The sequence below is a fragment of the Erinaceus europaeus genome, chromosome 9 (genome assembly GCF_950295315.1).
Source record: "Erinaceus europaeus chromosome 9, mEriEur2.1, whole genome shotgun sequence".
NCBI lineage: Eukaryota > Metazoa > Chordata > Mammalia > Eulipotyphla > Erinaceidae > Erinaceus > Erinaceus europaeus.
Window position 1 is genome coordinate 69793284 of NC_080170.1, and position 26394 is coordinate 69819677.

At 41.5% G+C, this 26394-nt stretch overlaps 1 protein-coding gene and 1 long non-coding RNA gene across 7 annotated transcripts in view; one reads left to right on the top strand and one right to left on the bottom strand.

Annotated features, from left to right (window-relative positions):
- LOC132540441 (uncharacterized) overlaps nucleotides 1-26394 on the top strand; it is a 143835-nt gene that overhangs the window by 49800 nt on the left and 67641 nt on the right. The gene's annotated exons all lie outside the window — the stretch shown is intronic.
- Nucleotides 476-26394, bottom strand: part of LOC132540435 (uncharacterized) — a 53590-nt gene continuing 27671 nt past the window's right edge. The window contains exons 5-20 of one of the 6 annotated variants that reach the window (XM_060198163.1): nucleotides 25347-25442; nucleotides 23857-23907; nucleotides 22215-22279; nucleotides 21808-21832; nucleotides 20481-20554; nucleotides 19832-19862; nucleotides 15894-15973; nucleotides 15208-15232; nucleotides 13985-14052; nucleotides 12064-12088; nucleotides 10842-10909; nucleotides 8981-9005; nucleotides 7615-7679; nucleotides 7164-7191; nucleotides 4077-4130; nucleotides 476-767 (exon numbers count right to left, since the gene is read on the bottom strand). In XM_060198163.1, coding sequence (XP_060054146.1) covers nucleotides 4087-4130; nucleotides 7164-7191; nucleotides 7615-7679; nucleotides 8981-9005; nucleotides 10842-10909; nucleotides 12064-12088; nucleotides 13985-14052; nucleotides 15208-15232; nucleotides 15894-15973; nucleotides 19832-19862; nucleotides 20481-20554; nucleotides 21808-21832; nucleotides 22215-22279; nucleotides 23857-23907; nucleotides 25347-25442 — 770 coding nt within the window. In that variant the 3' untranslated portion in view covers nucleotides 476-767; nucleotides 4077-4086. Of the gene's footprint in view, nucleotides 768-2057; nucleotides 2820-4076; nucleotides 4131-6930; nucleotides 7192-7614; nucleotides 7680-8851; nucleotides 9006-10841; nucleotides 10910-11934; nucleotides 12089-13984; nucleotides 14053-15207; nucleotides 15233-15893; nucleotides 15974-19831; nucleotides 19863-20480; nucleotides 20555-21807; nucleotides 21833-22214; nucleotides 22280-23856; nucleotides 23908-25346; nucleotides 25443-26394 lie in introns of those variants that run through there. The other 5 variants (XM_060198164.1, XM_060198162.1, XM_060198166.1 and 2 more) reach the window with 5 other exon arrangements.

Consider the following 26394-nt stretch of genomic DNA (forward strand, 5'->3'; position numbering starts at 1 on the left):
GCTTGCAAACATAAGGTGGTAACCACCCTAACTCTCTCATTAAATTGTCTCACTTTGGAAACCATTGGGCAGACTGCTCTTAATAGTGCACAGGCTGCTGACTAAGAATGTCTGTCAAAGGAGTCATCCAAAGGTATGGATCTCAGACTAAAGCTCCCAGCTGCATGGCAGCTCTTATGAGGCTGATTTCGGGGTCCCTTTTTTCATGGGATCATGACTAGAGTTAGCATAAATGTGTCTCATAGATAGTCTGAGATACAGAGAATGGCTTCCCATGGTCTTCAGAATCCCACGAGAACAAAATACCCAGCCACTGGGACCCATCCCAACAGAGCAGATGTGAAAAGTGAGACTAATCACCAAGATCAATAGAGATCAATGCTAGAAGACATCCCCACAGTAAAGCAAAGAAGGGAATAGAGGAGCAACCCAGGATTTAAAGCACTAGTGGCAATACAGTGTCAGTACTCATATAGTCTTTGTCTTATCTTATTTAAAGAAAAAAAAAGTCCTTCCAGGGGTTCTATAGTGTATTAAGTCATATTTGTAGGACATTGAGTGGAGACTGTCCTAGCTGATGTCTCAGGAGCAGCTTGTGTGCAAATAGGAGGCAGCTTCACTCTGGAGATGTGGATCCAGTTGTCGATCCCCAGGACATTCACTGCAGTGGAGGTAGAAAGAATCACTGTGAAAGGATCTTGCCACTTGGGAGTTCAACGATATTTTTCCTTTTAAGGATGTCCTTTAGGCCAGAACTTGATCAAAGCCTGTTGGCCAAGATGAACAATTAGAGAACCAGGATCTTTCCCTTCTTGAGGTACTTTTCCCCATTTGTGCAAGAGGCACTGGAGCTCTGTTTAGTCATTGCTACTGTTTCAGGGTCTACTATCAAATCTATATTCAAGAATGCCCTACCATAAACCATCTCAAATGGGCTACAAGTCATCCTTAGGTGAGGCAAATTATGAATCCTAAGAAGAGATACAGGTAGTCAAGCAAGCCATTTACCCTGTGTCTCCTGGCATAACTTAGCCAGATGGGGTTTTAAAGTCCTATTCTTGCTTTCTACTTTGCCTGATGACTGTCACTGCCACCCTATATGTAAATAGTATTTAATTCCTATGGCTTTGGCTACTCCCTGAGTGACCTGGGCTGTAATGATGGACAACTGTCATCTGTAACCTCCCAGGAAATCCAGAACTAAGAACAATTCCTTTTAGGGAGTCAAGCAGTGGCACAGTGGGTTAAGCTCACATGGCACAAAGCGCAAGGACCAGCGTAAGGATCCCGGTTCTAGCCCCCAGCTCCCCACCTGCAGGGGAGTCGCTTCACAAGCTGTAAAGCCGGTCTGCAAGTGTCTTTCTCTCCCCATCTCTGTCTTCCCCTCCTCTCTCCACTTCTCTCTGTCCTATCCAACAAAAACGACATCAATAACAAGTAACAATGTTAAACAAGGGCAATGATAGGGAAATAAAAATTTTTTAAAAATTCAAAAATTTTAAAAATTAAAAAAAAGAAAAATATCTTTTAATAAAACCGTGGCAACTTTAGTTGCCCTCTCTTTCCAGGCTAGGAAAGCTTGGACCTGTTCCATGCAAGTGTCTACTAATACCAATAGAACTTTGTACCCCCTCCTCAGGGAGACATATGGACAAAGTCCAGTTGACAATCTACCTCAGGATCTGCTCCCTTTCTCTGAACTGGCTTTACTAGATTAAGTTTAAGGCCTCCAGAGGTACTATAAGAAAAAGTGGGGTATGCCTGGAAAACTTGCCGGACCAAGAGAAGTTGGTCCAGGGCCTGTGAACAAGTGCTGAGAGGCCATAAGAATGACTTTTCCCCCTAATGGAATAAATCATGCATGTGTTTGATTATCTTCCACTAATTGATTAGCTTTGGGAAGAAAATATTGATCATTTACCAAGCACCATCCAGCAACTCTGGTTCCTCCATTTTCTTGAGCCCAACCATCATTTTCTGTGAAATACTGAGGCTGAGTATCTAGATTTAGGCTAGGAATTAAATCTAGTGCCAAAGGTAGAGTCATAGTGGCTGCCTGCTTGGTCTCTGAACCTTCTCTGTGATTTCCATTACAGACCACACTTACACCATTTTGATGGTGTCCCCAGCAGTGTGTGATAGGTACTTTCTGGGGTAAGTGGACTATATGTAGTAATTTTAAAATCTCCTCATCATATTTAATCAGAATATTTCCCTGTCAGCCTTCTAAATTCTTTCCATATAGCTGTGGAGGTATGACTAGCATAAAGGAATAGTTCGGGGTCAGTATATATGTTTAGGCAACAGTCCTCTCCTGGGCTAAGTGCCCTATTTAATGCTATAAGCTCAGCCTTCTGGGTTGAGGTTCCAAGAGGACCTGAGTATAAGTTCAGTTGAGGAAACCATAGCCTTCCTTTCACCACTGACTATGTAGCTACTGCAATCTGTGAACCATATATGTTCTGGGTCTGACAGTTAAGTCTTGCCTGCTGGCATAAGTATGAGCAATTATATGTGTACACTTATGTCCTAAAATCCGAGGAGCTGGTAGTAAAGTAGCAAGGTTTAACCCATTACAAACTTTAAGAGAGAGCTATGACAGCGGAGGGGGGAGGGAAGGTGGCATAGGAAGATAGCCTAATAGTTATGCAAGTATCAGTTATCCATAAATATCTCTGAATCTATCAAACTACAGACCTAGAATGGAGGAAAAACCTCAAGCTGTTGGCCCAGTGAGATTCTGGATGTTTCTGCTGTCAGGAGTGCTGTGGCTGCCAGAGCCCTCAGGCAGCTAGCCATCTTTGCACAGTACCATCTAACTGTCTGAAAAAAACAGGCAACAGGATGCTTCTCAGAGCCTAATATCTGAACATATATTCCTACAGCTAGGCCATTCTTATCAGCAACATATAAATAAGCTGCAAATTCCCAAGGTAGGGCCACTGAGGAGAGTTTGCTTTAACTCTGTAAAAGCCTCTGATTCAGGAGGCCCCCAAGGTGGGGATTCATTGCCTGGTCATGACTCCATAACTGGGTGTCCAGAAATGGCTGAACCCTGTGAGACCAAGGAAACTATGCTGTTCGGCCTTGATTTGGGGCTTAGGAATCCCTCTAATAGTCTGTAATCTGTCTATCCCCAACTCCTTTTTCCTATAAGAGACTTTATAATGTTATTAATGGAGTCCTCTTGAGATAAATTACAAATAAGATCATCTATAAAGGCCCCCTCTAGCCAGATCTGTGTGAGATCCATTTCTAGAGTTCTGGCAAAACAATGAGGGCTATCTCTAAACCCTGGGCAACAGGTTAATTGCTGGTGCTGTCTTGTATATCATCCTCCCAATCAAAGGCAAAAATAAATCAGCTCTCTGGATCTAAAGGCACAGTAAAAAAAAAAAAAAAAAAAAAAGCATTCTTTATGTGAATCACGCAGTACCAAGTGGTGTCTCCAGATATCTGAGTTAGAATGATATAAGGGTCTGCCTCCAGAGCGTGAACAAGTATCACTTCTTCCTCGGTAGCCTTAAGATCTTGAAAAAGATAAAATATTTTCTTAGACCTAGATACACTCACCTACTTCCTATTTCACTTCCCTCAATCAACTCTAAGTCTAAGCCTGTCAGATAATGTAAGCACTACAAAAGCTGGATAAGGGCAAGAGACTGTCACTACCAGGCCACTGCATCATCTGGAGCCCTAGTCAGGGAATCCTGGGTTTCCCAGACAAATATGATGGGCCTAGACCTCTAACAGATCCCTCTCTCCACCAATTGCAGAGACCCTGGGCCTTGGCTGTTGTGAAGTAAATAGGACTGTGACCTTCTTGGAAACATCACAAATAGTTACCAAAAAAAAAAAAAAAAAGGAAATATGATTTCAAATGTAGTACTCTCAATGCTCAGATGCAGAATTCTACTTTCTTTTAAATGACTACAATGGGATAAGCAGAAAAACACTTCACACATCTTCAATTTATCTCTCTAAAGTCACAGCTCCCACAATGAGTCTCTAACTAGCACATGACACTCAGTGCCCTCCCCCATGGAAATGGAACCACCCTCAATTGTTGTTCCTACCTGGAGTCTCTCAGTCATGGAGGCTTTCATCATCTGAACTCTCCAAAGCCAAACCTTTGGAAACACAAACATGAATAGGATGGTTACTGGAGTGGACTCTGTCTCTACTCTAGCTAAAACCATGTTGATTCACACAGAATCACCCCAGATTCTCAGACTGTTTCTGTAATGATGGATGAGAGCCCTTCTGTAATTCATGGATCACATCTGAGAAAGGGTAAGAAATCACCCCCTCCACTTCTTATGACCCTCCTTCCCACTGGAATATGAAGGCTCTCATCTCCAAATGTGTCACCTGGAATTCCAACTCTATGGCTACCCTTGAGTTACAGGATTTCAATGAGCAGGATATGTGTTCAATGGTGCTTTCCAAGATAACACACAATGAGGATGGAAATAATTATTTGTGTTTGTTGTCAATATGTAACATTTAGCAAGTTCGGTGCCACACATAGTACACATACATATAGAGATTTTATATGTATTACACCCTGTATTACTTGAAATGTGAATGTGTAATGGGAAATGTGATGGTTAGTTTAGGTCACTTGATACTTCAATTCAGTAATTCATTAAGAGCATGAGGAAGCAATTGCTACACTAGAAAGCAGAGATGTAGTGATCAGCTAAGCCGAAGACATAAACTCCCCTTCATGACTCTCCTGTAGAGCAGACTGATAACCTGCTATGATCATGCCACACCAGGACACATGCCAAAGACTCTATTTCTAGAAAAAAAATAGAACATCAAGGTCTATGGCCAGTGAAGAGGCTAGTAGTCTACTTATGTGCAGAGAGGGGTGGTCACAGCACACATGCTCTGGACATGGTCAGGCCACTGGTCTGAGAGCAGAGGGACACTCACATATTCAGGACATCACCCTGTCAGCCTCAGCTGGGTGATAGCTAGGGTGGGCCCAGCTCTGTGTGGGACCTGACACACTGACAAACAGAGGAGGGAACACCACACAGAAGTAGTTTTAACTCAGGGGTGTGTTCATCAAACATGTACTGGGATGTGCAGGTAAGCACAGCTGGGGAGAGATGAGGAAGATACACTGCTGCCCTTGCTGTGCTCACACATAGTATCAGTGCCTAGGAGCATCCAGATTGAGAGAACACAGGGACCAGCCACCTAATGCTCAACTTCTGCTATTCTCAGGCACAGGTAAGATAGCAAAGACCTACTTAGCTCTAAAATAATCCCCAACCAGACAGATAATACTTTTTGCCCCACCTGTAAATCAGTTGTCCTGCTTAGGCAAAAATTACTCAAGTCACTGGACCATCAGAATATAGCTAAATTGGACTTCCTGGCTTCTTCCAACATGAAGACCCCAACCTACTAAACATTTTATCCTGCTTTATATTTTAATGCTTTTCAGCCACCAAGTTGCAAATGCTACCATTTCACCTACCTGACTTTCCTAGGCAGACATCCTCACCAATGTGTCCTAGAACTCCACCTTCCCAGAGCCCTGTCCCACTAAGGAAAGATAGAAATGGGCTGGGGGTATGGACTGACCTGCCAACATCCATGTCCAGTGGAGAAGCAATTACAGAAGCCAGCCTTCCCACCTTCTGTATCCCATATAAAGGTCTTTCGCACGTACTCCCAGAGGGATAAAGAATAGGAAAGGTTCCAATGGAGGGGATGGGATATGGAACTCTGGTGGTGGGAATTGCATGGAATTGTGTAACCCTCTTATCCTACAATATTGTCAGTCATTATTAAATCGCTAATTAAAAAAAATCCCACACAGTTTGTTCGACTCACTCTCCATGCCACACTCAACTCATCTGCCACAAGAATATTCTACAAGTGCCCTAACCATGTGGATAAGACATTTCATTTATGTAACTTTATTTCTGGGACAGAAAACATGGCTCAACAGGTGTAGACAAGGACTCATTCTCAGGGCACTTCTAGGAGGAGGTGCCAAAAGAAAGTAGCACTGGAATGACACAAAGGAAAATATATTTGGGAGCCTATTTTCCTGTCTACCACCCTTCTTCATTTCTGATGTCCATGTCCTGGAGGGCTATATGGAGGAAGGGAGACATGACTATAATTCCAGCCCCTCACCTCTGCATCTTTGAGGAAAGACTTGGTTAATCATAGAGTTAATGGAGATGATGATGAGTGTAAAGGAAACTCCTGTATCCATCTTTGAGGAAGATGTCCCTGCAGTGATCTCAGGAGCCATGGAAGAAAACAGCTCCTGCCTCATCTTTACTCAGAGAGGTCATAGTGTCCATCCTAAGAGCCTCAGTGCTGGGCCCAGGGCATGAGGACATTTCTGCCACCATGACCTTTACTCATTAGGACCCATGCCACCATGGACTTGCTGTCCTTGATACCTCCTTTGTGGCTCATGAATCATTCCTTTGAATGAGATATTTAATTCTACACTTCACTCAATGTCCACACATATATGTACCCCCACAATAATGATGGAATAACTTATTAAGGAAGGTAACATTGGAATTGTAGTAATAGGCTCTAGTAGTCATTGGGGCACACATACATACAATTATTCCCACTGGAGTTGGGCAGTAGTGCAGTGGGATAAGCGCAGGTGGTGCCAAGTGCAAGGACCTGCTTAAGGATCACAGTTCAACCCCCAGCTCCCCACTTTCAGGGGAATCGCTTCACAAGCTATGAAGCAGGTCTTTAGGTATCTACCTTTCTCTCTCCTTCTCTGCCTTCCCCATCTCTCTCCATTTCTCTCTGTCCTATCCAACAATGATGACATAATCAACAACAATAATAACTACAATAATAAAACAACAAGGTCAACAAAAGGGAATAACTATTTTTAAAAAATTAAAAACATAAAAAAAAACAGTTATTCTCACCACCACACATGGACCCTCAAAGTCAAGCAGGTCAGCACACTAGTAGTGACAACACTAGTAGTGAAACCACTTTCTTAAAGTTACATAGGCTTTTTTTTTTGCAAACAGAAATGATGGATGGTTGTTTTCCTCAGATCTCTAACATGATTCAAAGATCTCAGTCAGAATGAGTCTCTAGATTAATGACACTAAGTTTACCATGAAAGGTAGTGGCTGCAGGACACTTACCATCACTGGAGGATGATGATGATGCCACCTGTAACAACAAAAAGAAGACTGTGAGCCTCAACAAAAGGAATGCAGTGTGCATAAGAATTCTGTTTTCAGGTTGGTTAGGAAACCATATAGGAGCTTACTGTATAATCATAGACCAAAAGCAAACTAGAATACATGTGCACTCTGGTTATGTGTGATTCAAGGCCAGTTAGATTAGCATGAAAACATTCATAACCAAAGGAGGAAAGTCTGACATGGAAAGAGGGACCCCTCCCCTAGGATGTGTCACCACAATTGGTGTTTCTGTTCTGAGAGAGTTTTCTGGAATCAGCCATCACTGACATGGAATTCTCCCACAACACTCCCACCTAGATATTGTTATCTGTCATGGACAATGTGCAGTGTTGACTAGAAAGGAAATTAACAGGAGAAAAGACTTCCCCCAGTGAAAAAGGCAACTCACCTCAGTCCGTTGAGGTCCACCCTCACCAGTCTCCAAATGTATATTCATCCTTCTGACTTGTTCATCTGGTGGAAATACGAAGACACAGAGCAACTGTCAGGACATGGCTGCTGCTGCTCAGGATTATTGGGGGCTTTGATGGCTGGAGGATTCATGTGGGAGGGGTGAAAACTTGGTGTTGACACCCTCTGTACCAACTTCTCAAAAGAGCTGTGACAAGAGTAAATATCAACCTGGCTACTGACACACCCAGACAAATTCCAGTACTGTCTATCCTAGGTTTTGTGGTTTGCCTGATTAGAAGAAGATTTTATTTAGGGGGTCGGGCAGTAACGGGTAAAGCACATGTGGTAAAAAGGACCCAGAATGGTGTAGGATCCCATTTCAACCCCCTGGGTCCCCATCTGTATGGGGTTCACTTCACAGGCAGTGAGATAGGTCTGCAGGTATCTATCTTTCATCCTACCATTCAGCCTTTCCCTCCTGTCTCCATTTCTCTCTGTCCTATCCAACAATAACTACATTAAACCCAAAAACCACAACATTAAAAAGGGCTACAAAAGGGAATATTTTTTTTTTTAAAAAGACTTTAGACAAAGAAGTCACTCATATGAAGAACATACTGAACTATCTTTCTGATGCTCAGCTTCCTTCCACAGCTCTCCAATTTCTACTCAGATTACTTGACCACAGGCATGACCTTCTGATTTATAATGTATATCTTAGGGGTCTCTGCTGGCTCCAGCACTTCATGGCTGTCACATGGAGGTTGGAACTCTGATGCGCAGTGACTCAAAAGCCAGCTGAATGACAAGTGAAGGCCACTAGTCCAGAACACCAACAGTGGGAGACACAATGAGGTCACATTTTTCATGAATGGGTGGTCACATCTCACCCATGCATAACATCCTCTCAAAAAAAAGTGTAGTACAAAAGTATAGCTAGAATACCCACCCGATCCAGGCTGCTGTGTGTAGTGGGTGGAAGTATGCTGGGGACAGGAGAACAGACAGGATACTAGCAATTGTGAATCTGTGAAAGTACAAAATATCCCTCTCACTCCCTCTCCATGGTCTCTATCTATATTTCTACCTACTCAGACTCTCACACTTGTAACAACTATAAATACTAAAAATAATGTCTAAGCCTAATGTAAACAAATATAAAGAATATAGAGTTAGTAAGAAATAACACATACAGACCACATTTCTCATCAAGAAATTTGCTATTTCCTTACCTCCCCAAGATCAATTCCCCATAGAGACCTGGAGCCAAGCTGGTTCTCCAGAGTGAAGACACCAAGGGTGCACTGCATGAATAAGCACCAACTTTGTCGTCAGCAAGAGAGTCAGCCCAGAATACTTACCATTTCGGGTGGAGATGAATGGAGCCTGCAATGGCAGAACAGAAAACACTGTGAGCATTAGGGCATTTTGTGTCCTGTGTGTTTGTTCCCTTGGTGGCTGTCACAAGCCAAAGGGAACAAGGGCCCAACCAAGCAAAAGCACTCCCTAGGGAAATGCATGATCTTTCTCCAGGGGATGATGTCTCACATCTACTGAAGCTGTGAGACATTACTTTAATCCAAAGAGAGAAAAGTACTTTCAAGTCATCATATTATATCCTCGAATTCCTAATACAATAAAAATAATAAACATCTATAAACCACACAGGTTTTGGCTACCAGGGTTATCACTGGTTTGTAGTGCAAGTAAAGTCATAATGATATTCCATTCCCCCAACCTTCATTTGGTGAGATAGACTGAAACTGAGAGTAAAGGGAAAAATACAGGTTGAGACAAAGAGACACCTTGTACACTGTTTCACTGTTTGTGATATTCCCCCCATGCTTGTGGGGGATATAATTTGGAGATGCCATCAGCTGGGGCCCTAGTTGGGGAGTCCTAAGCTTCCCAGATATGATGGGCCTTGACCTCGAATAAATCCCTCTCTCCATTGTTACCAGTTATCTCGATCAGGAACAATACAATAGACCTCTCTGTGGGCCCCCATAGAACCTTGCCCTCAACTTGGATCAACAATGGCAGAGAATGGTCCATCCTCTGAAGGGTGGCTAGATGATATACTCTGTCTTCCCCCTGAGGAAGTTTTGATCCTGCATTTGGTGCAGCTTGGAACATTCCTACTCATGACCACAGAATGTGAGTTTAGGTCTATAGGAATGCAGAGGTCACAAGGCTCCTAAGTTGAATATGGGCTAAATTGATGAGATTTACATAATTGGAAGCTACTGTCTCCCTGATTCAACTTTCTGGTCCTTTTTACAACCATGACATCATCTCCCCACACAATAACTTGAATCCACCTGCATATCAGAAGTCAGGCTCAGAAAAAAAAAATTTAAAAACCTAGTATAGTCATAAGTCCTTTGGAATATAACTAAAACAGGAATAATAACTATCTACCAATCAAAACCCCACCCCTTCTTCCTGCAAAATCTTCATCTGCACTATTCCAACCTTTAGGTTCATGATAAGTCAACAATTTGTTTGACTTTATATGTTAATTATTCTTTCAGCCATGGGTTCAAGATGCTAACATGGTGCCAAATGGACTTCTCTGGGCAGATGACACTAACAATATGTCCCACCCCACTAGAGAAAGAGAAAGACAGGCAAGGAGTATGTATCCACCTGCCAATGCCCATGTTCTGTGGGGAAGCAATTATAGAAGCCAGAATTCCACCTTCTGCACCCCATGAGCCTGAGTCCACACACCCAGAGGGATGAAGAAGAGGAAATCTATCAGGGGAGGGGATGTGATTCAGAGTTCTGGTTATGGGAATTGTGTGGAGTTGTACACCTTTTATCCTATTATGTTTTCAGTATTTCATTTTTATAAGTAAAAGTTTTAAAACAATAATTGAGCAAAAATTTAAGTCTATTATAAATAAATAAAAAAGTAAAAAAAATAATTCTCCATAAAAATAATTTTGGGGATGTTCTACTCAAGACCAGTCAGTCCAGCATGGTAGCACTCTAAAACAACATGGTGAAGGACCTCTACCATAGGGTGAGTCACCACAATGAGTTCCTGTACTGAGAGAGTTTTCTGGAGTCAGCCATCACTGACATTAAATTCTGCCTCAACACTTCCCACCTAGATACTATTATCTGTCATCTACAATGTGCAGTTTCAAACTCATCTGAACTTGACTGGAAAGGAAATAATTCAGGAGAAAATGAAAAAAAAAAAAAGCTGCTCACCATGTCAATCTGCTGAGGTCCACCTACACCACTCTCAAGACTGGGATTCAGCCTTCTGAACTGTACATCTAGTGGCAATAAGAAGACAAAGAATAACTGTCAAGACATGGATGCTGCTGGTCAGGGTTATTGGGGGCTTTGATGGCTGGAGGATACATATGGAAGAGGATAAAACTTGGGTGTTGACACCCTCTGTACAAACTGCTCAAAAGTGGCAAGAGTAAATATCAACCTGGCTACTGATGCACTCAAACATTAAATTCCAGTTGTGCCTATCCTGGGGGTTTGTGGTTTGCCTGATAAAAAGACTTTAGACAGAGAAGCCAATTATATGGTCAACACACTGAACTATCTCCCTGATTCTCAGCTCCCTTCACCAGCTCTTAAGTGACCAAAAATGGAGAGAGGTTGACCACCTTGTCCTATGAAGTTCCTCTACTTCCTGGAATAGGATCCAGAATATTTCATGGGTTCTAGATGCATTTCACTTGATTAATGAAAAATCTGTGAACAAATGCTATTTCTGCTCAGATTACTTGACCACAGGCATGAATGACCTTCTGATTTATAATGTATGTCTTAGGGGTCTCTGATGGCTTCAGCACTTCATGGCTGTCACAGAGAACTCTGATTCACAGTGACTCAAACACCAGCTGAATGGCAATTGAAAGCCACTAGTCCAGAACACCAGCACTGGGAGACACACTGAGGTCACAGTTTTCATTCCATTAAGTGGTAAGGCCTCACCCTCTCATAAAATTCTCTCAAAAGTGTGGCTAGAATACCCACCCCCATCAAGGTGGCAGTGTTGTGGAGGCACTGCCAGTTAGTGAGGCTGCTGTATGTAGCATGTGGAAGTATGCTAGGGACAGGGGAACAGACAGGACACTAGCAATTGTGAATCCGGGAAAGTACAACATCTCCCTCTCCATGGTCTCTATCTATATCTCTGCCCATTCAGACTCTCACAATTGTAACTATAAATACTAAAAATAATGTCTATGACTCATGTAAACAAATATAAGGAATATATAGAGTTAGTAAAAATTGACACAGACTACATTTCTCATCAAGAAATCTGCTACTTCCTTACCTCCCCAAGATCAATTCCCCACAGAGACCCAGAGCCAAGCTGGTTCTCCAGAGTGAAGACACCAAGGGTGCACTGCATGAATAAGCACCAACTTTGTCCTCAGCAAGAGAGTCAGCCCAGAATACTTACCATTTCGGGTGGAGAAGAATGGAGCCTGCGATGGCAGAAGAGAAAACACTGTGAGCATTAGGGCATTTTGTGTCCTGTGTGTTTGTTCCCTAGGTGGCTGTCACAAGCCAAAGGGAACAAGGGCCCAACCAAGCAAAAGCACTCCCTAGGGAAATGCATCATCTTTCTCCAGGGGATGATGTCTCACATCTACTGAAGCAGTGAGACATTACTTTAATCCAAAGAGACAAAAATACTTTTAAGTCATCATATTATATCCTCCAATTCCAAATACAAATAAAAATAGTAAACTTATATACACCACACAGTTTTTTGGCTACCAGGGTTATCACTGGTTAGTAGTGCAAGTAAAGTCATAATGATATTCCATTCCCCCAACCTTCATTTGGTGAGATAGACTGAAACTAAGAGTAAAGGGAAAAATACAGGTTGAGACAAAGAGACACCTTGTACACTGTTTCACTGTCTGTGAAAATCCCCCCCATGCTTGTGGGGGATAAAATTTGGAGATGCCATCAACTGGGGCCCTAGTTGGGGAGTCCTAAGCTTCCCAAACAGATATGATGGGCCTTGACCTCAAATAAATCCCTCTCTCCATTGTTACCAGTTATCACGATCAGGAATAACACAACAGACCCCTCTGTGGGCCCCCATAGAACCTTGCCCTCAACTTGGATCAACAGTGGCAGAGAATGTTCCATCCTCTGAAGGGAGGCTGGATGACATACTCTGTCTTCCCCCTGAAGAAGATGGATCATGCATTTGGGGCAGCTTGTAACATTCCTACTCATGACCACAATGTGAGCTTAGATCTATAGGAATGCAGAGGTCACAAGGCTCCTAAGTTGAATATGAGCCCCAGATCGGATAAAATTGATGAGATTTGCAGTAAAAAATATTTATACAACTTTCCCATATTTGGGAGCTACTCTCTTCCCTGATCCAGCTTTCTGGTCCTTTTTACAGCCATGACATCATCTCCCTGGACAATAACTTTAATCCACCTGCATATCAGATGTCAGGCTCAGAAGAAAAAAAGAGAAAGAAAAAAGAAAGAAATCTAGTATAGGCATAAGCCCTTTGGATTATAACTATAAAATAAAAAACAGGACTCCTAACTAATCTACCAATGGAAACACCACCCACGACCCCTGCAAAATCTTCATCTGCATTATTCCAGCCTATAGGTTCATGATAAGTCAACAATTTGTTTGGCTTTATATGTTAATTACTCTTTCAGCCACCAGATTCAAAATGCTAACATGATGCCAACTGGACTCCCCTGGGCAGATGACCGCAACAGTGTGTCCTGGAGCCCTGTTTTCCCAGAGCTCCACCCCACTAGGAAAGAGAGAGACAGGCAGCGTGTATGGATCCACCTGTTCTGTGGGGAAGCAATTATAGAAGCCAGACCTTCCACCTTCTGCACCGCATAATGAGCCTGAGTCCATACTCCCAGAGGGATACAGAATAGGAAAGCTATCCAGGGAGCTGGTGTGATTCAGAGATCTGATGATGGGAATTGTGTGGAGTTGTACCCTTTTTGTCAGTGTTTCATTTTTATAAATAAAATTTTAAAATAAAAATTAAGCACAAATTTAAGTCTATTATAAATAAATAAAAATTAAAAAATTAAATCTACATAAAAATAATGTTGGGGATGTTCTACTCAAGACCAGTCAGTCCAGTATGGTAGCACTCTAAAACAACATGGTGAAGGACCTCTACCATAGGGTGTGTCACCACAATGAGTTCCTGTACTGAGAGAGTTTTCTGGAGTCAGCCATCACTGACATTAAATTCTGCCTCAACACTTCCCACCTAGATACTATTATCTGTCATCTACAATGTGCAGTTTCAAACTCATCTGAACTTGACTGGAAAGGAAATAATTCAGGAGAAAATGAAAAAGGCAGCTCACCATGGTAGTCAACTGAGGTTCACCTTTACCAGTCTCGAAACTTGGATTCAACCGTCGCAACTCTTCAGCTAGTGGCAATAAGGAGACACAGAATAACTATCAAGACATGGATGCTGCTGGTCAGGGTTATTGGGGGGCTTTGATAGCTGGAGGATACATATGGAAGAGGATAACACTTGGATGTTGACACCCTCTGTACAAACTGCTCAAAAGTGGCAAGAGTAAATATCAACCTGGCTACTGATGCACTCAAACATTAAATTCCAGTTGTGCCTATCCTGGGGGTTTGTGGTTTGCCTGATAAAAAGACTTTAGACAGAGAAGCCAATTATATGGTCAACACACTGAACTATCTCCCTGATTCTCAGCTCCCTTCACCAGCTCTTAAGTGACCAAAAATGGAGAAAGGTTGACCACCTCGTCCTATGAAGTTCCTCTACTTCCTGGAATAGGATCCAGAATATTTCATGGGTTCTAGATGCATTTCACTTGATTAATGAAAAATCTGTGAACAAATGCTATTTCTGCTCAGATTACTTGACCACAGGCATGAATGACCTTCTGATTTATAATGTATGTCTTAGGGGTCTCTGATGGCTTCAGCACTTCATGGCTGTCACAGAGAACTCTGATTCACAGTGACTCAAACACCAGCTGAATGGCAATTGAAAGCCACTAGTCCAGAACACCAGCATTGGGAGACACACTGAGGTCACAGTTTTCATTCCATTAAGTGGTAAGGCCTCACCCTCTCATAAAATTCTCTCAAAAGTGTGGCTAGAATACCCACCCCCATCAAGGTGGCAGTGTTGTGGAGGCACTGCCAGTTAGTGAGGCTGCTGTATGTAGCATGTGGAAGTATGCTAGGGACAGGGGAACAGACAGGACACTAGCAATTGTGAATCCGGGAAAGTACAACATCTCCCTCTCCATGGTCTCTATCTATATCTCTGCCCATTCAGACTCTCACAATTGTAACTATAAATACTAAAAATAATGTCTATGACTCATGTAAACAAATATAAGGAATATATAGAGTTAGTAAGAATTGATACAGATCACATTTCTCTTCAAGAAATCTGCTATTTCCTTACCTCCCCAAGATCAATTCCCCACAGAGACCCGGAGCCAAGCTGGTTCTCCAGAGTGAAGACACGAAGGGTGCACTGCATGAATAAGCACCAACTTTGTCCTCAGCAAGAGAGTCAGCTCAAAATACTTACTGAATGTGGTGGAGGTGATTGGAGCCTACAGTGGCAGAACAGAAAACACTGTGAGCATTGCATTAGGGCATTTTGTGTCCTGTGTTGTTTGTTCCCTTGGTGGCTGTCACAAGCCAAAGAGAACAAGCACCCAACCAAGCAAGTGCACTCCCTAGGGAAATGCATGATCCTTCTCCAGGGGATGATGTCTCACATCTACTGAAGCAGAGAGGCATTATTTTTAACCCAAAGAGAGAAAAGTACTTTTAAGTCATCATCTTATATCCTCAATTCCAAATAAAAAGTCATATTAAATATCTAGATACCACACTGATATATATATATATATATATATTTTTTGCTACCAATGTTATCACTGAGTTTTGGTTCCTGTACAATGAATACACCACACCCACAGTGATGTTCCATACCCTCCCACCCTTTATTTGGTAATACAGTGAAACTGAGAGTAAAGGGAGAGAGACAAGAAAAGACAAAGAGACACCTTCAGCACTTTTTCACTGCTTGTGATATTTCCCACATACGTGTGGGGACCAAGGGTTTGAGCATGGGCCTTGTACATAGCAACATGTGTGCTCAACCTATATGCTACCAGTCATCCTCTGCCATATTTTAAACAATTAAGTTCATTTAATACTAGAATTCAAGGAGAGAACAGTATGTCCCAGACAGGCAGGTGAGCTTACTTCCATTCCAGGTAGTGAAACATGGGATAAACTGTCACTACTGCATCCACTGCTGTCCTCATCTGAATCCAGGAAGGTAACTAAAAGCACAGAGAGTGACAATCACCTATTGGGAACTAGAAGCACAGAGTGACAGTCACCCATTGTTGCAGCTCAGAAATTATGCAGAGAGCTTGTCATGAACAGATCACTGTAGGGGTGTGGTTAGTTATAATCACGCACTTGGCCATTTCTGAGCCTCCTTCCTTCCAAGAAGGTCTGGTGAAGAGGAAACTCTGCTCTTCAGTCAATGAAGAGGTATCTCTAAGTGCACACAGCAGCCACACCAGTCACCTCCTCCTCATCCACATCAAGACTGAACCAACTACCTTCTCAAGATAGTCGATGCTGGGCCTAGTGTTCACTCTCCTGATTTTGTCACCTTGGAATCCATGGATACCATGACCTGCTGTGCATTATGTATCCCTTCTTTCCCTAAATCATTCTGCTTTAAGAATCCTATAATTTGTCCTGGACTATAGTTAATAACCTGGTCACAAAACCAAAGTTAGGGGGAAACGAGCAACTTGTCTCAAAAATACAAGCATTTTATTTTTTAATATCTTTTAACTTTTTTTAATGATTTAAAAATAATTTGCTAAATAGGATTACAGCAGACTTATTCCACACCACAACTTCTAGCAAAGCTCTATGCCTTCTTTTACCCAAAGTTCATCACCACATGCCTCAAAAAGTAGTAGGGACATAGGATATTAAAGACTTTGTTTTGCTTTTTGTTTATTTGTTTGAAAATTTATGTGTTTTCAAGTCTCAATATTCCACGTATGAACAAAACCAACCAGTAGTTTTCTTTCACGTTGTTATTTATTGTGCTAAGCATAATTAGCTCAAATTACATTTATTTTGCTGCACACCACTGACATACCAACTGCTCCAAATTGAATCCCACTGTGTATGGAAAAGGAGATGGGGAGAACATTTTGGGGGACTGCACATGTGATTTGAGATAAATGATATTTAAGGAATTTTAAAGATACCCACTTTGATATAATGAACATGAACCCTGGTGCACTATTGGTAGGAATGCATACGAGTGCAGCTTTTATCAAAAGCAGAACGCTTAAACAAATAATGGAAATACTTTATGATCCAGCAATATTGCACCTAGGCATACATCCAGAGGACATGAAACACTCACTCAAAGGGAATATGTGTTCCTGTGTTCACAGCTGCGTTACTTACAGTAGTCAAGAGAAGTAACCCACATACATATAACTGAATAATGATGAAGTCTTCTCCTTGTCCATATCTTGGATAGAACTGGAAGGAGTCATGGTAAGTCATATAAGACAGAAGGAGAAGGATGAATACTAGATGATCTTATTTAAAGGTGGTACATAAAAAAAAGTCAAGAAAGAAGTGAGAAACAAAGGAGGAAAAGTGGCTGGATTAGGTGTATTGCTGCTGAGCAAAAATCTCTGGCCTAGGTGGAGATGGTGTAGGAGGAGAGGGCGTCAGCTACCCAGGACATGATGGTGAAGAATTCTTGGGCTTGTGGTGGAAATGATGTGCAGACAGCATCCTGGGAAGATAAGAAACTGCATCCCTATAACAACAAGGACCCTGTAAGCCATTTCCCCCCCCAAATCATTTCTCATTTCAGGTTGACCACAGGGACCCTGTGACAGCAGTAATGGTGGTCAGTGACCCTTTGAGAAAACCCCAATGCATGTTCTTGATAACATTCCCTCAGGACAGATGCTAATCCTTCCCGGGAAGAGGGGATTGGAACCCTCTTAGCTCTGCCTAGAGGCTGCTCTCTGCTTAGGTTCCTCAGCACTGGCTAAGGCAGAGGCTCCCCAGCAGAGAAGGAGCCTAGCCTGACCTTCTGCTGACATGCAAAGGGTCCATCTAAAGCCCTTCAACCGACAGGACTGGGAGGGAGCAGAGCAGGAGTGAAGCAACACCAAGGGGAAAACAAGGGTTGATGCTTGATGGATGCGGTGACCACACTCAGCTTCTGCAAGGCCTCACATAAGGCTGGCGTTCATGTCAGAATTGCTGTTGGTTTCAGATTCAGACTCTCCCAGGGAGTGGAAGTGTGAAAAGTGCACAGGATGGGGATCAAAGGGCCTGACCTGCTGCCTAGACAACTCTGCCTCACTCAGGTGACTGTTCCCAGCCCCTTTTCTCCTCTCTAAATCATATTTCAGGTGATGTTGCATTACAGTCATGTTCAACAAGCATTAAGAGAATGTCAGAAGCCACTAGGAGGGAGATTCAATATTAAATAATGTTGTACCATAGAATCAAACCCAATATTTAGAAACAGAGTTTTCTTCTCTAAATGAGTGTGTTCTCCAGTGATACTGGATGAATTCACGCTGAGGGATCACTCAATATAATGAACTGCTCATATATAAACAATGTACTTTATGAGCACAGCCCCTCCTACTAATGGCTGTAGATACCTGTAAGAAGGTATTCAAGAGGTGATGTGCCCCCACCTATAGAAATCTCATTTTTGACAATGCGGCTTCAAATACAAAATGGAGAATCTTTGCAACAAATGGTGTTGGGAAAATTTGGTTTGAAACATGTAGAAGAATGAAACTGAAACACTACATTTCACCACACAAAAAGGTAAACTCCAAATGGACCAAGGTCTTGGATATCAGACCAAAAAGTACCAAATACTTAGAGGAAAATATAGGTAGAACTCTTCTCCATCTAACATTTTTTGGCATCTTTAGCAACTCAAGTACACTTACAAAGAAGACAAAAACAAAAAAAAAATCAATGGGACTGTATCAATTGAAAAGGTACACAGCAAAAAACCAAACAAACAAAACCAGACTCCTTCCAGAATAGCTCTCTCTTTACATACCATATATTAGACAAAGGGATGACAACAAAAATATATGAAGAGCTCTCCAAACTGAGCCACAAAAAACTAAATTAGCCTATCCAAAAAATAAAAAAGAAAAGAGGACAAAATGTGAACAGAGTATTCACCAAAGAAACAACCCAAAAGGACAACAGACATGTGAAAAAAATGCTCAGTGTCACTGTTTGTCAGAGACATACAAATAAAGACAATGAGATGATACTCCACTCCAACATAAATGACATACATCACAATGGATGGTAGAAATAAAATCTAGAGAGGTTGTGGGGCATAAAGAAACCCTCCTTGACTGCTGGTAAGAATGTGAATTGGTCCAACCTTGTGGAGAGCAGTCTGGAGAACTCTCAGAAGACTAGAAGTGGACCTAGCCTATAGTCAAGCAATTCCTCTCCTGGAGATAATGTTGTAAGAATTCAAACACACTCATCCAAAAAGATCTATGTAAACCTATATTCTCAGCAGCACAATTTATAACAGTCAACACCTGGAAGAAATCTAGCTGTCGAATAACAGCTGAAGTAGTAGGAAAGCTGTGGTATATGTACACAATGGAAAAGTACACAGCTATTAAGAATGAAAAATTCCCATTAGCCACCTCACAATGGATATTGCTTGAAGGAATCACATTAAGTGAGGAGCCAAAAAGGAAAGGATGAATATGGGATGCACTCACTCATGGATAAAGTCCAGAAATAAGAACACAAAGGGGAAACACAAAGCAGAAGCTGGATGGTGTTTGATGTATTGCACCAAAGCAAAGGAATCATTAGGGAGAAGCCTTTCAGATCCTGGGGCATGATGGTGGGACAGGATCTAGGTTAGGCATGTGTTTTGAATAAAATTGAGAAATTTTACACATGTATAAACAACTGTATGTACTGTAAATCATTAATTCTCCCAATAAGATAAAGGACATGGTGGTCCTTGTTCATCACACCTATAACATCATACAAAGGTCTCATAGTCAGAATGACCTGTTTTACTGGGATTTCCCAGTTTTCCCTGAAGGATGAGGGACTAGAACACTTACCATCTTTCGATAATTTAGATATCCGCACCACCTGCAATTACAGAAGGAAGATTATGAGCTCAGACACAAGGTGTGCAATGAGCACAAGATTGTGTGTGTGTGTGTGTGTGTGTGTGTGTATATGTGAGTGTGTATGTGAGTGTGTGTGTGTGTGTGTGTTACCAGACTTAAGGTGATGTTGGGGATTGAACCTAGGACCTTAGGTGACTCAAGAATGAAAGATGTTTTGCATAACTATCATGCTATCCCTCCAGCCCCCTGCACAAAGTTGTTCTGTTGTTCCAGGTTTTTAGAAAATCTGTGCTCAGAGGGAACAGAGCAAGTCAGAGGATTGATGTGGAAAGGAACTAAGCAAGGAATGAATTAAAAGGCCACCTGGACAAAACTGACCACTTCTAACCCCACCAAGAAAGGCTGCCCTAGAGGAGAAGGACCCCTGCCAAGGATGCCTTCAGGATAGGTGTTCCTGGGCAAAGTGTTCTCTGGAGTCAGCCATAATTGGCAAGAAACGCTCCCACAGTACTTCCCACCTGGATACTGTACCTGTCCTCTGCAATATGTAGGGTCAGGATCATCTGAACTTGATTGGAAAAGAAACGACCCAGGAAGACCAGTCCTCTCCTGCTAATTGGAAGGGAAAGCTCACCTTCTCAGTTCCCTTCAGTCTTCCATCTCTCGCCTGGTTTCGTAGATTCACCTTTATAAACCGCTTCTTCAGTGGCTCTAAGAAGACAAAGAAGAACTGTCAGGATATAGCTAGTGCTGTTCTAACACTTGGAGGATTCAAGGAGGAGGTGAAAAGGGTTCAGGACATATTTTGCTAGCCCAGGTGCACAAGAGAGGTGCAAGAGTAGTGCTGCATCCTGGACACCGAGCAAATCATACACCAAATTCTAATTTTCTTCTCATCCTGTATGTGTGATTGCCAGAAATGTGTCTACTTAGAGCAAAGCAGGACATATTATCAAGAAACTAAATTAGGGTTGGGGTAGATAGCATAATGGTTCTGCAAAGAGACTCTCATGCCTGAGGCTCCAAAGTCCCAGGTTCAATCCCCTGCTCTAGTTAAAAAATAAAATAATTGGCCTCCCTAATTCTCATTCTTCTTTGTTCAGCTTCTAAAAGGCAAAGATGTTCATGGTGCATCCAACAACTATGGTTATAACTGGGGATAAAGTGTCCAGGGACCAAGGTTCATTTCCACTCGAATGTTGTAATATTTATGGGGAAATATTTTTATTTCTACACTGACTGAGCACTGAGGTGACCCTTACACTGAGAAATATAGGTATCTCTGCAGGCTCAGGCACTTCAAGGCTATCAGAAAGAGGCTGGGACTCCACTGCACATTGACTCAGAACCCAAATAAATGACAAGTACAGGTCAATAAGCCAGGCCATGAACACTGCGAGTCACACTGAGATGACAATTTCATTCCAATAGGCAATCAGACCTTACTCATTCATGCTGCATAACAACACTCTAGAAGTTGGCTGGCTGCTAGAATACCCAGCCCTCCAGGTGGGAGTGTGTTGAGGACAACACAGTGCCAATTAGAGCAGGCAAGCTGTGTAGGGTGATCACAGTTGGGTGGGGCCTGTGATACACAAGAAACTGCAGAGAAGTAATAGAAAACTCACCTGGAGAAACATACATCTCTAGTTTTCTGTACTCTCTTTCTCAGACTCCCTTTTATGTATACAAACACTCATATGACTAGAGAAATAGTAGAGATACCCACCTCCAGTGCAAATAATTTTAGAGAATATATGTCTCCATGGACTGAGAGGTCTGAACATCACTTTCATAAGAAATGTGCTATTTCCTCACCTCCTCAACCACCATTCCTACCAGAGACCTGGGACCAGGCTGGCTCTCCAGAGTGAAGACACCACCAAGCACTGACTGCCCACCCCCCACACCCCAACCAAGACCTCACATTGTCCTCAGCAAGAGTGTAAGCCCAGAACACTTACTCTTTGAGGTAGAAGTATGTGCTACCTGCAACGAAAACAGAAAACAATGTGAGCACCTGAGCATCTTGTGTCCTGTGTATTTGATCTGTAGGTGACTGTTCCAAACCAAATAGAGGCAAATTGGCCCCTACCAAGCAAGAGCAGACCCCAGGGAAAGGCATGAGCTTTCCTTAGAGGATCCTCATCTCAAGTCCACTGATACATGCATAACACAATACTTTTAATTCCATCAGGTAAATCCTCTTGAGCAAAATTTCTCATCCCACTACTAATTTTCATCTACTATTACTAACCAAGCAGACAACATTTACCATTATAGTCTAATATGAATGCAGTCATAGTTCTATAAGTGAAACTCAATTTTAAAAGAATCCAAGTAACAATATTTGTATATCATGTGAGCTTACCTCAGTGTCAGATGAAGACACATCTCCCTCTGATCCACCACTGAAGACACCTGTATCAGAACCCTCTAATGGAGATAGAAGGACAGAGCAACAGTCAGTCCATTTTCCAACTGGAAGGTTATAATACCACTCCAGGGCACATATCCAAAGGAAACAAAAACACTACTATGTGGTATATGCAGTTGCTTATTCATAGCTACAACATACCAATAATTAAAATGTGAAATAAAACCTAAGTGACCACACCAATATGACTGGAAAATGAAGTTATAGGGTATATGCCCAATAGGATATTACTTGGCCTTTGAAAAAATATTTCACCAGTTTGGAGAAAATGGATGAACTACAGGTAGTTTTACTAAGAGAAACTAAGATAGTTTTACTAAGTGAACTTTCAAAAAATACTACTTTCATACACATGTACAGGTATGAAAGTATACAACTTAGCAAAGTGGGGGGGCTCATATTTGTGAGCAATGACAATGGTGAGGATAACATTCCCAAGTTAACTAGGCAACCTATGATGAAATATTTGATTCAGCTAGACACACAAAATGCAACTAACCCATTATTTCAAAACTGAGCATCCCTTTATCCCCTGTCAACTCATGCCCTCTTGTAGGCCTGATAAAACTAGCTTTTGGATAAGAAAGTCTAAACAAATTGTGACACACGGGTCATTCATGCATTTCCCCAGATACTTTCAATTATCTTAATCATGTAATTTTATTTAAATACAATGTTTAGGGAAAGAGTTCAACAAATAGCATAATGATAACTTTCAGAAATTTACACTATAAAACATCCTTCTCTTAATTCAAAAGAACTGTGATATATTCCATGGTTCTGTCAAGTGTCTCCTTTTTATAAATAAAATAAAATAAATGTCAGACTTCACCACACACACACAAAAAAAGAATAAAGAATTCATTTTTTTCACCTCATCTTGGATGAAGTTTGAGGGAATCATGTTAAGTAAGACAAGACAGAAAGAATAGGATGAGGACAAGATGATCTCACTCATAGGACTTGTGTAATAAGAACAAAAGGGAAAACAGAAAACAGAACTTGAACTGTTTGGTGTATTGCAACAAAGCAAAGGGCTCTAGAAGAGGGGGATAGGTCCTGGTATGTGATGGTGGAAGAGGACTCAGCTATTGGGTTACAGCATTTTGCAGAAAACTAAGAAACTTTACACTTATATCAACAACTGCATTTATTGTTTACTCTAAATAATTAACCCCAAAAATTTTAAAAAGAGATGGTGTCTTCAGATTCTTTCTATGACAGGTGAGGAGGAAACCCAAACTAATGAGCATGTGCCTCATTTCAGGGATTTCTCACCAAATATAACCAAGATAACCAACAGATTGAAATGCTCAGGCAAAGATAGGACTCTTAGGATATTTAGTTACCTACCAAAGCAAGAAAAGATGGTTATTATATAAACTGTGCACTGACACCTAGGACGTAATTCTTCATCCTATGATATCAGGCAATATGAAAAAATATATATACCCACATTGATTCTCACTGTTATTTCCTTTCTCTATCTGACTCATTACTCACTCCTGGCCTCAGAAATGGCAGTAGAAATTCTGTATCTCCTTCCAATAGGACTAACCTCAGTGGCTGTTCCTACCTGGAAATTCTTCACTTGTGGGCAAATCCTCAAGTGACTCCAAAATGCAATCTTTAAAGACACGAATGAATGAGAAAGTTATTGCAGAGCCAGACACACTCAAAATGATGAGGTATAATTATGATTGCAAATTCAAGCAACTGAATGCTAGCATCTTAGGGGAGGCAGGCATGGGAAAATAAATAAATAAATAAAAAACTGAGACACTGAATTACAGGAAAACTTAATCTGAAACCATAGCAGAGAATCATCCACAAAGGAGATTCAGTTACATGCCATCATTACAAATAAGAGAGATGCATCAGCTCAGTGGCTTTTTGGAGGTCCAGCTCAGTGTTGTTGTTGTTTTTTTTTTGTGGGGGGGGGGAAGGAGTCTTTACTATTGACTGTTAGTCCTTAGCCATATCTCCCAGAAGCCTTAAGTGCTACATCAGCTTGTCATGTTCAAGTCTTTCTGTCCCAGTGCAACCATATACTGGCAATACCTTTATCACAATTTCTATCAGATTTAACATAGAGCTAAATTCATGGGCAGGATCCAGTTACATAAAGACATTCTAGAACTGTATTTCTCAATCACTTTCCAGTTTTTAGAGAAACAATTCATTGTGGGAGGTTGTAGTACACTAAAGTAGAAAGTCATTATTGTAGATACACTATTATTCTGGCACATTCTTTGCTCTGCACGTCAGTGCAGTCAGTCACTGTGTAAAAGTCCCTCTATCCCAGCAAAGTGCATCCAGTGAAATAAGAAGAGCTTCAGGATAGTTTAGAAGTGGATGAGCAGCTACTCTATCTTCTTATGTGTAAAGCAGAGCTCTGTCTCCTACAGCTCCACAACAGCACTGAGACAATGATGCTGATGGCATCTTCATAACAAAATGTTGCTGTGAGCTCCTATTTCTGCTAACTATGTCTCTCAGGATTTGAGCCTTTCTATTGCTCACAGCTATAAGGGAAAAAAACTCACTAAATATCTCTTTATTCACTTAATGACCTGGTGTTAGGAACTGAGATATAACTTAGCATTACAAGTGAAGATATTTCTAATTGGAACTTCATAATTGTCATATCTTTGAGGTGACAAGAATCCCAGAATCTTCTGTGATCTGTCACACTACTAATATGATGAGGGCTCCCATGGGGGCTATGAACAGGAAGTCCATTTGCAATGAAGGATAGTGGGGGAGGGGGCTCATTGTGGACTCAGGTATTGTCAGAATTACATACAGACTGTGGAACAAGCTGGGCGGGTCCCCATGGTCAGGGAGAGCCTTTTAAGTGTGTTAAGTACAGCTGAGCATTTCAGAGAATCAGCCTGAGGCCACATGTCTGATTTACATTTTGGCTTCTGTACTTTATACATTATATGTTTGAGTTCCTGACTTTCCATGACTCCAGAAAATTGTCTAACATTGTGTGAACTATGTAACAATGAACATACTACAAAAATGGCCATTGAACAATTCAATGAAAACATTTCTACACACCGTTTATCAAACTGTTCTTCTCTGACAGAGGTTTCAGACAGTCCCTGACTGGAATGGCCCACTTCTGAGGATATGTGAACACAGGGCTGGATTCCTCTTCAATAAACATTCATGGAAAAATGAAAATAGAGAAAGCTATTGGCATCCCTTAGAACACAGAAAATAGTAAGCATCTCTTTGAACACAAAACCTGATCACATTGTCCCAGCACATTCATAATGGCCTTTATATCTGACTGAAGTGAACAACCAAATAGGACAGGTAGCCTGTTATAGATTGAAAAACATTTGGACATTCCCCAAATTATCAAGCAAACTGCTACTGACTAAACTATCCACTTCTAAGGAATGTCATTTGTACCTAAAAAGAGATCTATGCCTTCCACAACTCATCCCAACAATATTCACAATTGTGAAGCCATGAAACATACCAAAGTCCCACAGCAGGGATCTGACAAAGACATACTGCATTTTACAAAAAAAAAGTCTTTACAAAGATTAGTAACCTTTCATTTGTGAAACATGAATGAACACCATGCTCAGGAATAGAAGTGAGGTTCTGAAGGAAATACCACAGCCAATTTTATGGAGAATCTAAAGTTATGAAATACACACAGATGTAGTAAAGAACAGCAGTTCTCAGAGGAGGAGTGGGAGTGGAGAAGTTGTCCAAAGTCCACAGGTGTTTCCCTTATTAAAAAAAAAAATCAGGGCTGGGGAGAAGGCCTCATGACTTTCATGCTTGAAAAGCAATAAGGATCACTTGAGAACTCCACAAGACAAGGATCTCTTCAAATACCCACCAAGCCACAGGTGAGTGCAAAAATGTGTGGCTTATTGACAGAGAGGGGTTGAGAGAGAGATTCCTAGGCATATTCAGGAGTGGCTAGTACCAGTCAGAGTTTGCCAGCTGACCTATCACTTCTGGTGTGAGTTTTACCAATAGAAACACTTTTGAAGGGAGGAGAAAATCATCTAAAATTTGCTAATTTACAACTGTGAGTCCCCATTGCTTTTTCCCCTTAGAGGATGGAACAGCAGCAGGGAAA